Source organism: Carassius gibelio, chromosome A20 (genome assembly GCF_023724105.1).
Source record: "Carassius gibelio isolate Cgi1373 ecotype wild population from Czech Republic chromosome A20, carGib1.2-hapl.c, whole genome shotgun sequence".
In the NCBI taxonomy this organism is placed as follows: domain Eukaryota; kingdom Metazoa; phylum Chordata; class Actinopteri; order Cypriniformes; family Cyprinidae; genus Carassius; species Carassius gibelio.
Window position 1 is genome coordinate 6,786,837 of NC_068390.1, and position 11,788 is coordinate 6,798,624.

The 11,788-nt window shown below is 40.8% G+C and overlaps 2 protein-coding genes across 6 annotated transcripts in view; one reads left to right on the top strand and one right to left on the bottom strand.

The window, feature by feature from the left end:
* arid1b (AT rich interactive domain 1B (SWI1-like)) overlaps nt 1-5,097 on the top strand; it is a 68,689-nt gene extending 63,592 nt beyond the window's left edge. For all 4 annotated transcript variants that reach the window (XM_052535742.1, XM_052535741.1, XM_052535743.1 and 1 more), the window contains 6 exons: nt 20-152; nt 252-371; nt 451-529; nt 649-1,402; nt 1,486-1,616; nt 1,799-5,097. In XM_052535742.1, coding sequence (XP_052391702.1) covers nt 20-152; nt 252-371; nt 451-529; nt 649-1,402; nt 1,486-1,616; nt 1,799-3,550 — 2,969 coding nt within the window. In that variant the 3' untranslated portion in view covers nt 3,551-5,097. The remainder of the gene's footprint in view (nt 1-19; nt 153-251; nt 372-450; nt 530-648; nt 1,403-1,485; nt 1,617-1,798) is intronic.
* A 224-nt stretch (nt 5,098-5,321) lies between these two features.
* On the bottom strand, nt 5,322-11,273 carry tmem242 (transmembrane protein 242). Of its 2 annotated transcripts, none has more exons than XM_052535753.1 (4): nt 11,109-11,273; nt 8,691-8,791; nt 5,933-6,070; nt 5,322-5,853 (listed from the first exon to the last, which is right to left on the bottom strand). In XM_052535753.1, exons 1-4 carry the CDS (start codon nt 11,164-11,166, stop codon nt 5,749-5,751), a joined length of 402 nt encoding a protein of 133 aa, XP_052391713.1. In that variant the 5' UTR covers nt 11,167-11,273; the 3' UTR covers nt 5,322-5,748. The 2 variants fall into 2 exon arrangements, with proteins under 2 accessions (XP_052391713.1, XP_052391714.1); XM_052535754.1 differs by having other exon boundaries at nt 11,075-11,164.
* Nucleotides 11,274-11,788: the final 515 nt, after the last annotated feature.

The window sequence follows — 11,788 nt, forward strand, 5'->3', positions numbered from 1 at the left end:
AGTGTTAATTTGTTTTCAGGTGGCTCTGAGCCCTTTATGCCAGGGCAGATGCCAGGCAGCGGCATGCAGGAGATGTATCCACGTGGACCGCCCTCAGGCATGGGTATGGGCCCACGACCCCAGTACTCCTACAACCCTGGTTTTGAGAGGAGGTAAGCCAGAATATCTTGAAGTCGGTTTATTCACTGGATAAAAGCAGTGCAGAAATGAAAATCAGCATGTCAACCATTATTTTATGTTTATGTTCACAGGCAAGAGCATGTCATGGGTCCAGAGGGGGGAATTGGCCCCCCTGGAAATCAGAACAACATGGTGCTTACCAACAGCGATCCCAGCATGTTCTCAGGCAGTAGATACGCCTCTCATCAGAGGTAAGAAATGACTGCTGTTGACTATGAGAAAGTATTTAGTGTGTAGAGCTATAGTATAATATCTTCTGTTTTGCTGTAGACATGGACATGACAGTTATGGGCAGCAGTACCCTCACAGTATGCCATATGGTGCACATGGGATGTATGCCCAACAGCAGGTCAGACATCAAATGTGATCAAATCTCTTCCCCCTTTGTGTTTGTGATGACATTCCACCATTCCATTGTGGTAAATATTTGTGATTACTGCACTATTTTAACGTTATTTACTTTTGCAGGGTTATAAGCGGCCTGGGGAAGGGATGTACGGCCCTCCTGCCAAGCGCCATGAGAGTGAAGCCTATGGTTTGCAGTACGGTGGCCAGCAGCCTGACATGTATAGCCAATATGGTTACCCAGAGCGTAGGCCCATGCAAAGCCCGTTCCCCTATCCATATGGACGCGATCGCATGCAGCCAGTTGGGCAGGGACCTCCTCAGCACAGCATGATGAGTGGTGGACCACCCCCATCCTCCAACTCCAGCGGTGGGCCTCAGGGGAACATGTGGCACACCAGACATGACATGAGTTACCATTATCCTGGCCGGCAGGGCCATGGGGCGCCCTACCCCTCCATGAGCCGTGGAGATGATCCAGAACTCAGGGCCAGCCAGGAGAGTCAGTGGCCTGGTCAACGTCAATCCCCGTACCCCCCACCACACTCTTCATCCTCCAGCTCCATGCCCCCCATGGCAAGCCGGCAACCACCTTCTTCCTATCAATCTCCTCCAGCGATGCCAAACCATATCTCTCGAGTCCCAAGCCCTGCACCGTTCCCTCGGTCTGTGGGTGGCGCTATGTCACCCAATAAGGCTCATATGATGGCGTCTATGAAGCAGATGCAAAAGCCAGGTGGCCCAAGCTCTCAAAGTGGTGGTCTTCCTGGGCAAGGCTTCCCAGCAATCCATCGGGAGGTCACTTACCCATTAGACTCCGTGGAGGGAACGCAGCCTCAGCTTAAACCCCGCCGAAGGTTAACATCCAAAGAAATCGGTAAGAAGTTCTCTTCCAGTGATAAACAACTTCTAAATGATATGGTTAAGACAAGTTTTTAAACCGAGCTCTTGAATCTTAAGGCACACCAGAGGCTTGGCGTGTAATGATGTCCCTGAAGTCTGGTTTGCTTGCTGAGAGCACATGGGCCCTAGACACAATAAACATCTTGCTATATGATGACAACACAGTGTCTTCCTTTGGCCTGTCTCAGGTAAGTGTGTACCAGGCACAAATGGGTTGTAAAGCTTGGGTTCACAGGGCAGGAAATGATTGCAAATGTCTGACATGCTTTTGAAATTTTGTGGTCGTATTCTTATAGCAGTTTCTGAGAAATGATTGGTGTATATACTTTGATAATGAATGTATTGGGTTTTGTGTCTTTTCCTTGTCTAGATGCCCGGTTTCTTGGAGCTCATTGTTGAATATTTCAGAAGGTGCTTAATCGAGATCTTCGGGATCCTTGAGGAATATGAAGTCGGAACAGAGGGTCAGAAAACTCTTCTTGGTACATGTTCGGAACCCACAGAAAAAGAGAAACCTTGCAATCAAGACCTAAAAAGCCAATCCAATACAGAACAGGTGGAGAGATTAGATGTGGAGCCTGAGAAACCTCAGCCCAGCAGCTCGGCAGCGGTACTTAATATGGAGAAAATGGAAGACTCTGCAGAAGGTAAGGCAGACGAAAAAAACACTGGGAAAGAACCATGTCCTCCAGTGGAGCCGAGACCCAAGCAAGCCAGTAAGTATGACAGACTCCCAGTGAAAGTTGAGGAGAGAGAGGCTGTGGCTGACTGTGTGGAGGATCGATCAGAACTGCTAGGCCTGGTGGGGGAGTTCACCAGCGGGCTTCTGCATTGGAAAGCAGGCGGAGGGGACTCTACTATCCACATCCAGACCCATTTCGAGAGACGTAGGGAAGAAGAACAGAAGCCTTCAGAGAATCAGGAAGGTGTACAGGCCCCTGGAAAAGAAACAGTTGAAGAGGAGAATGGGAAGGAAGAGGAACTGAAAAGAGAAATTCCAGGGCCCTCAGAGGTAAACTTGCCAGCCACTGTGGATGACATGCTAAGTTCTCGTCCAGGGTCCCTATCAGAGGGTGAAACCCAGACATTCTCCTTCCGCAACAGAGAGAAACAGAGCGGCATTACTTTGCTGGAAGATGAGCCCCGATGCTGGGATGAAGCACCTCTTTCGGTCGCCGAGGGCTGGCAGGATGAGTTGGCCAAGCGCTGTATCTGTGTGTCCAATATCATTCGTGGACTCTCTTTTGTCCCGGGCAATGACAGCGAATTGGCTCGGCACCCAGGCTTGGTGCTCATTCTTGGGAAACTTGTGCTTCTGCACCATGAGCACCCTAAAAGAAAAAGGATGCCACCTACCTACCAGCGAGAGGAAGAGCGAGGACTGGCTTGCAGCAAGGACGAATGGTGGTGGGACTGCCTTGGTGCCTTGCGTGAGAACACCTTGGTCACTCTTGCCAACATTTCAGGACAGCTAGACCTGTCCATCTATCCGGAAAGTATCTGCCTTCCAATTCTGGACGGGCTTCTCCACTGGATGGTGTGCCCTTCGGCTGAGGCCCAGGACCCCTTTTGCACGGCAAATGGCTTCTCCTCGCTCACGCCACAGAGGCTGGTGCTGGAGTGTCTGTGTAAACTGAGCATCCAAGACTCTAACGTTGACCTTCTGCTGGCCACGCCTCCTTTTAGCAGACAGGATTGCCTCTTCGCCACATTAGTGCGGCATGTTGGTGAACGAAAGAGTCAGGTGTGCCGCGAGATGGCCGTAGCCGTTCTCTCCAATCTTGCACAGGGTGACCCAACCGCTGCCCGAGCCATTGCCCTGCAGAAGGGCAGCGTGGGAGCCTTGATAAATTTCCTAGAGGATAGTGTTGCCATGGCACAGTATCAGCAGAGCCCTCACAGTCTCTTGCACATGGGACACTCCACCCATCCCGAGCCGCCTAGCATCAACATGATGTGCCGGGCCGCCAAAGCCCTGCTGGCCATGGCCCAAGTGGAGGAGAACAGGCCTGAGTTTGTGCTCTACGAGAGCAGGCTTCTTGATATCTCGCTGTCCTCAGTGCTGAACTCTGGCGTGGCGGCCATCTTGTGTGAGGTACTGTTTAAACTCGGCCGCTCGTGACAGCAACAAAAGAGCGGGAGCCTAGAGTGCCATCATGGGAACGTACAGAACGGCTGAGCTGAGCCACAGAGATCACACAGAACTTGTCGGTGTTATATTTTTATTTAAGGAACAGAACACAAACAAAAATCGTTTTTACATACAAATGAATATATAGAGAATATATATAGCTCCTCTGCCCCATTTCCCAGTTTTCATTTTGGATTTTTAAATGATTTTAATACAGATATTTAATACTTGGTCTTTGTTTTTGTTTTCTATTCTTTTTGTATTTCTTTCGTTTCGTTTCACGTGTACCTTCTTTCATTTGTTTTAACCAAAGTTGGCATCCGATACCGTTAGTTTTTAGAGTATTTTGCTCTCAGAATGTTCTTAGTTGTTTTGATGCATTCGTTTTCCTGTGGGACTTTGTTTATTCGGGGAATGCAGATTTATTTAAATTGTGAGACATGTTGTAGATAGAATTTCTCTTGCAATGTGTTGCGATAAAAGAACAAAAACCAAAAAAAAAGGAGAAAAAAAAAAGATTTTAAGACATACATGTATACAGCTCTGAAAAAAAGCATTGTGCAATAGATTTAGCTTGCTCAGAGGGGAGATGATGAAATGTGAATGATGTTCTGATCTGACCACCAGTGTTGCACTGTTTCACCACACCAGTATCCGAGGGTCAAGCGAGTGTTGGTTCTAAACTGACTTGCTTCCATATTAGTGCAGTCACAGAGGGTCCTCTCTCTGACGGCGAACTCAAAGTGCTTCGGTTACCCCTTTTCTCTATTCTATATCCACGGGTCGATTTGTATATAGGAACTGTACATTAAATGGGCCCCTTTTCACTTTTTTTCCCCCCTCCAAGAGATGTGGTATTATACAAAGTGAGTAGTTTATGCTACATGCTATTGACATTTTGCAAATGAATATAAAGTCATTGTTTTCAGGCGAGGAGAGTCTTGAAACATGTAATGGGCTGTTCACACAGGACGGGTTCTTGCATTTGATCTTTGCCATTTTCATTTAACTGTTGGTCGTATGTGCACATGCCCAACAGACATCTTTGGTGGTTGTGATGCACCTTGTCTTTCAAGACGCCGTTGAAGTTGAAATGCATATTTTGAAACACTGCACAGCAGAAAAATTGTCGGTTTTACAACAATGGACCATTCAGATGAATTTGGGTGCTAAAAAAGCATCTTCAGTGGAGCATGTATATTAGCAACTGTAAACGGGAACTCATAAATGCACCTTTTCCGTTGTGTCCAGCTGTTTTTAGTGCAATAATTTGTCCTGTGTGAATGCCCCCCAAAGACCTTCCTATATGTGTGACAGAGATAGCCCTGGCTCCCTCTAATGGCCTTAGATTTTGGAAATTACAGGCTAACTGATGGAATAAATGTAATTCAATGTGAAAGTTACCCCAAAATGACAAAATATGTACTCTTTATGTAAGCTCTTTTTGCTCCATATGATTTGATGACATTGTTTATTCAGTATAAAGTCTTTATACATGTTCCACATGTTAAAAGTAAATGTACATGAAATTTGGTTGAGCACTGTGAACGTTGTTTTTCAGTGTTGTGTTCATTTTTTCCATGTCAAAGTGCCCAGAAAAAAAAAAAACCTAACCATGTATATCCTCAAAACTGTAATATTTAAAAAGCAAAAAACTGAGTTCCCCGGTCGTTCTGTAGCTTATCTTCTGTCCCTGCAGTCTTCTGTTTTTTTTTTTTTTTTAGTTAACTGCTTTTCAGAGACGGCTTTAAAACAACTTGCGCAGAGCATTACAAGATGCTTTTATTAGACCTTGTCATCACATGATGCCACTTTTGTGACACAGTGGCTGCTTTAGTTTGATATTTAATGTATAAACACCACCAGCCAAAGGGCAGTAATATTATTTGCTAGGCCCACACAAATGTGCCAAAATAGTACAGTACATACAAACATAAAATTTCCACACTTGTGACTCAAGTTCAAGAGTCCAAGTCCTGTGGCACAAGAAATGGAGACAAAGAGCCACATTGAATTGTCCAGGCCTTCATCGAGGCATCTTCCAGACCTCAAACTTGATACTGGATCTAAAATGGGCTGATTGAACCGGCTGGTTGCCTCACACCTGACCAGGCTGACCATCTGATTAATAATACTTCCAAGCAGTCAGTTTAGGCTGTGCCTTGTCGATGATAAACTCTAATTGTTTCTCATTTTGACTTAAAGATGGAATTCCAATCAAATGGAGCAGAATCCTCTTCATTTTTGGGCACGGCGGGGAAAATGGACTGCATTTTCTGACGAAATTCCTTCAGCTGCAATAAAGAAATGATTTATAAGTAGGTGAAAGTGGGCACATGGCATCTAAAAGCATCACTTTAAGCAGGTACGCACGCTGTGGACGTCTAGAGCCTTCCAAACGGTGAAGCTCAGGAGACCAACTCCACACCAGGCGTAAAGGGAACCCCATCCCAACGCTCGCAACGCCAATGACGCACCGCTTTCTGGCACCGCAGCAGTTCCTATCACACCCTGAGCACATCAAGAGAGAGAAACGGTCATTTACTGCAAACATTGTGCTAATATATTTGGTTCAGTGTGCTTAGACTTATATAAGATACAAATGTATAACTAAATACTACTCTGGGTCGAGTGAGACACCGTTCAGAACCCATTTTATTCCTGTAGTCTGATGCATTATGCAGTGAAACAGGAAAACATAAGGAAGGACCTTGATTTGATCTTTCAGGCTTTAATTAGATCAAGGAAATTGAGAATTAATTGATTCATAACAACATCCGAACAGGAAGTCATTATAAAGGAAGAACACGGCTTTGTTTTGGAAAAAGATTCCGCAAACATTTAGTTTTTCTGGTCCCACTTTATATTAGGTGACCTTAACTAGTATGAACTTACATAAAAAAATAAGTACAATGTACTTATTGTGTTCATATTGTATTGTAAAACACTTTTGCTGCTATTGAGGTGGGATAGGGGTAAGGTTAGGGAGAGGGTTGGAGGTATGGGGAAGTTTAGGGGTGGGTTAAGGTGTAAAGTATGGGTCAACAGTGTAATTATAAATGTAATTACAGAAATTAAATACAGATCTAATTACATGTAGTTTTTTTTTAAATATAAGTACAATGTAAAAACATGAGCACAATAAGTACATTGTACTAAATCATTAATTAAAATGTAAGTACATAGTAATTAAGGCCACTTAATATAAAGTGGGTCCGATTTTCTTTCTTTGCAGTAACACACCGATTATATTTTCACAACCAAAGCAGCATTCACAAGTGTGTTAAAAAGTAAATGGGGTCAATTTTGATTTAATCTTGATTTAAAGGACTGAGCTTCATTGAAAGCCATTTGTTCTCAGATTTCAAGAGTAAAAAGCCTCAAACACAATTACAATCATAATATTATTTCCAAAATATTCATTCAGTCATTGCTCATAGGGGAAAAAACACACAGTTGCGTTGGTGTACAAGTATCATATACAGGTGTGCATTAAATTATTCAGAAATGATGTAAAATACAGGTTTACAAAGACAAATACAAAATTTAAGCTTTACAACAAATAATTTAAATGCAACTGTATTCAGAACAGATAAAAAAACAAAAACATTATTAATAAATACCAGACACAAACAAATTTAAAGAGAATCAAACTACTAAAAGTTTTTTTTAAAGTAATGTATTTATGAATTGCACAAAATAAGATCAGAAACATAGTTTAATAAGAAAGTAAACAGGGACCGTTTCGATTTCATGTTGACTTTAGCCACTAAGTAGTTTGTGTACAAGTCTCAAACAGATGCAGCCACCGCTAATGACATTAACTGGTTTGATCTGATTTATCTAATGCTCTACGTATTAGATTTGCTGTTATTAGAGCTTACACCGTAGCAGCCATCGAGGAACATGCTCTAGAAACCGTAATAATGAAAACTTGACCGCCAAAGGTACTGATATAATCATTTAAATTAATTATTTATACATTGTGTATTGCAATTATATAGGAGGCCTATATAGTGAACTTGCAAAAGCTTATGGGAGCTTTCTATCTGCCTGGCAAAATCTGCAAGTCTAATCACTTAGGGAAAGAAAACTATAAAGTAATCTTCAACAAGCCACACATTTTGAGGTATCATCCATGTGCATTTTGGGACTGAAGTTGATACTGTGCCGAAGCGATTGTGCCCTGAGAGGACATAACAAGCCTAGTCAAGTGATTTGTCATTAAAGGAACTGGTTCGAGACATATGATCCGCCGCGTCACTGACCTCAAATTGGATTTAGCCACTTAAAAAGCATTTCTGGCAAGACGCGTGTTTACTGATGTGGCCTAAAAATATCAGAACAAAAGAGGCCACTGTTCATCTCTGAGTTTATGATCAAAATAAGTTTGGTGTCAGCATTTAGGTGTCTACCTCCGTGAAGTGAGCAGACATGAGCCAGCCATGCTCTACTGATTCAATCAATACCAGAACAGAAAACAGCTTCCAAGATCAAGAAAGAGATTCATTTCTCTAAGAGGACGACGACGAGGATGCCACATTTTGAATATTTTCTGACAAATATTGCTATTGCAATATGAACTGAGACCAGATAAACATCTCATATTTTGCTCACATTCTGAAATAAGTTTACTACATTAGAAAACATGGCCTAAGCGTGAACAATACAGCATTTATTAATCTTAGTTAATTTCAACATTTAGTAAAGCATTATTAAAATCTAAAGTTAAGCTATATAACATTAAAGCACTGTGAATTAACATGAGCTACTGTAATTTCATTAACAAACATTAATAAATACTGTTATAATTGGAGTTCTTTGTTCATCATGGTAGTAAATAAATTAACTACATTTACTAAAGGAACCTTATTGTAAAGTGTTACCCATTTTTTTATATACACTTTTTTCAGAACACTATTAAGTTATTCTTGAAACAAAAATAAAAAAATTTATAACAATAATAATAATAATAATAATAGAAGAAACTATTTTACAACAGAAATATATTTCTGGTATGATTTCTTTGCTTTTTTATGTGGAAAACCCAAAGGAAATCCTCTGATTTGGAGAGTGTGTAGTTGATGCACAATTGTAAATGTTAGTACTGGACTGTATTTAATCTTGATACCTTATTAAACCAGTCGGGACTCTTCTTCTTGGCCATGGCAAGGGTGGAACCGAACCCTGCGATCATACCCGCTGTGGCCACAGAAGTGAGGAAAACACCACCTGAATAAAAGGACAATAAACAACACACCGAGGTCAACATTTTAAAGAAACGTTCAAAGTATGAACATGCTGTCGATGAAGTGACAACACTGTCTGCTTCAGTCTGGACATTAATATATCACTGACAAACGTTTAAAGCCACTGGATTAACAACAGAATGAATTATGTACTACAATTGAAGAGTTTGGTTCCAAAAGTGCATTACATAACATCCACACACAACGGCCTCTGAACTTGGTCAATACTAATCTTATATCCAGGCAATGGATTAAAAATACATTCATCAGTCACCGCTCCCAAAATGAATTCAACAGGTCATCTTGTTAACGCTATAAATTAATTACAGCAATAAAATAAAACTGAATCATGAACAAGAACATGAACAACATCACATTAGAATATCTAAAATGACATTTCGCTTACATTCAACTTCCAAAAGTGCATTCATCTCTGCCATGTTACATTCATTTAGTTGACTAGTGCCACGTGCTGTATTAACAAAAACATAAATGGCTTTAATAAAAGCACTGACAAGCTACGCAATATCGCATTCATAATGGAATGAGATTCATCTAATGTGCACGATTACAGTTATGTATTAAATGGATCTAAATTATTTCCATATGAAAGCAGGTGATGAAAATTTACCGGTACTATTAATCAGAACTGGCTTTACTGATGAGATGCACATGACAATCATGTGATTTATCATGCAGCTCTTATCTGTTGATCATAAAGTACAAAGTAGAGGAGGAACACTAGGATGCCGGCTGTATTCAAAGTGCAGGCATTACTAGAATTACTAGAATGGTGCGCTGTGATTGGTTGTTACTGGTTGGTTGAGCAGATATATCGCGAAAAAAAAAAGGAGACTGCGTTTGTCACAGTTTGGGGAAAAAAAGGGAGAAAACATGGTCTAGTAACTCTTTTTACATCAAATTAAAAATGGACTTTTCAATACTGACCAGATACAATACTTTGTTTGATTTTGGGGGAAACTTGATTTAAAGGGGTCATATGATGCTTTTTAAAAATAATAAAAGAATATGTTGACATGCTTTCATGTAAAAAAAAAAAAACACATTATTTTTCATATACTGTACATTATTGTAGATCCCCTATGCCCCGCCTCTCTATAACGCATCTTTTTCTACAAAAGTCCCTCCTCCTGACAAGCGCAGCCTGCTCTGATTGGCCAGCTGACCCAGCGCATTGTGATTGGCCGAACACTGCAAGCACTCGTCGGAAATGTAACGCCTCTTTCCATGATTGCAAGCTTCATCTTTCAAAATAAATGAAGAGACAGTTAACAATGTCCTTAGTTTTACCATCAGTTCAAGCACGAAAGAGGAACAGAGTGATGAAGCTCGTATGTGTTTCAGTACACAAGCCACGGACGGATAACACAGCTGACTCCTGACTAACTGAAGCCACGCCTTCTTTCTTTGCGTGAACATTTGGGCGGCATTACACAAATATTTCCACATAGTGATGTAGAGATGTGGGGGTGTGTTTGAACAAGCCATTTTAGGGGGGTGTGGCAGAGTCTTAACTGTCTTCATTGCAATATTAAGTGAAATGCTTCGAAGCATCATTAACTAACACTGACTGAAGCACTTTTTTTATTTTTGGCAGAGCGTGCAGGTGTGGAGCCAGACTCATGCAGACCACATGAAGTAACAGCATCACAAACACATAGAGCCCAAACAGAGAGGAGAAAAACTGTTTTTTAGTGATAATGTACTGTATAAAGATGCTTGAGGATGTTAATCGATATCGGTATGTGATTGATTATTTATTTTAAGAAAACCAAAATTAATTGCTGAATGATTAACTTCCTGCAAAGACAGAAAAAATCAAAAGAGCTCAGCGAGGCCCACTCCCATGAAGCATTGGGATTTATATAATTAATTGTATCACTAAAGAGAAATGAATGGGGAAAAAACAAGACATCTGTTAAATCTGGTGGTAAATGTATTTGATACTAATAACATCAACAAATTAACTAAACAGTTGAGCAAAAAAAAAAAAAAAAAGCACTGACATTTTACCTAAAATTTAACTCATGCCATAATATAACATTTTAATAACTAATTTATGAAATAAAAGCTGATAATGCACTTTTGTAGAATGAAGCGAATGTGGACTTTATTGTGAATGTCATACGCCATATGACGTTTAATATTTAGATCCATGTTTCTGTTTTAAAGTGAGATTAATAAGGTCAGTTAATCTAAGGAGTGATGTCGACGAAAAATTCATAAAAGTCGTACAGATTCATACCCATGAACGCATATTCTATCGAAACACATCAAACCTTTAATCAGGTGAGATTTGTCCTCGGTGTCGCTCGCGCTCGCCTGCTCCACTGACATCTTGAGCGGGTCCGACTCACACAGACGTCCGCCGGAAACACCGGCAGGCGGAACCTTTCATATCACAGAAAGAAATAGTGGATTTGATGGACAGCGTTTCACTTGGAAACGATAAGTCGTCATACACGCGCATAATCACCAACTTGTCTCTATAATTAAGACTTGATTACAAGAATAAAATCCCCATTAAATTCAAATAATGTTAGAGTAAAAAGTTGTGCGGATGGTACAGTTCAGTTTCTATGTGTACTGTGTTTGTCGTCATGATAAAACCTCTTTAAACTCATAATAATGCGAAATGATATGGAACTAGGCATGTGTCGGTAAGTAAGAGGAGGACTGAGATTCCGTCGATCAGTCCGGCTGTGTTTTAAAGCGGAGTGAACCCTATCTAGACAGCATCCAGGATATCATCATCATCACAGATTGAGAGTTTTGAATGTTCATGTTGTTAGATTTTATTGTTATTTGTATACGTTAAGTATTTTGTTAGATAGTTAGCATGTGTTTTTATTGATGCTATAACATAAGCACAGAAAAGTGCTTATTGTTGTCTATTTAGTCGACTTATTTACCTATTTAGTCGAGAATGTTTTGAAATGCATGCCTCCAAAAAAAGAGG

Coding starts and splice junctions, on each gene's coding strand:
- tmem242 (XM_052535753.1), bottom strand. CDS start 11,166: ATGTCAGTGGAGCAGGCGAGCGCGAGCGACACCGAGGACAAATCTCAC. Junction 8,792..11,108: donor CAAATCTCACCTGATTAAAG/GTTTGATGTGTT, acceptor CCTTTTATTCAG/GTGGTGTTTTCCTCACTTCT. Junction 5,854..5,932: donor AGGCTCTAGACGTCCACAGC/GTGCGTACCTGC, acceptor TCTTTATTGCAG/CTGAAGGAATTTCGTCAGAA.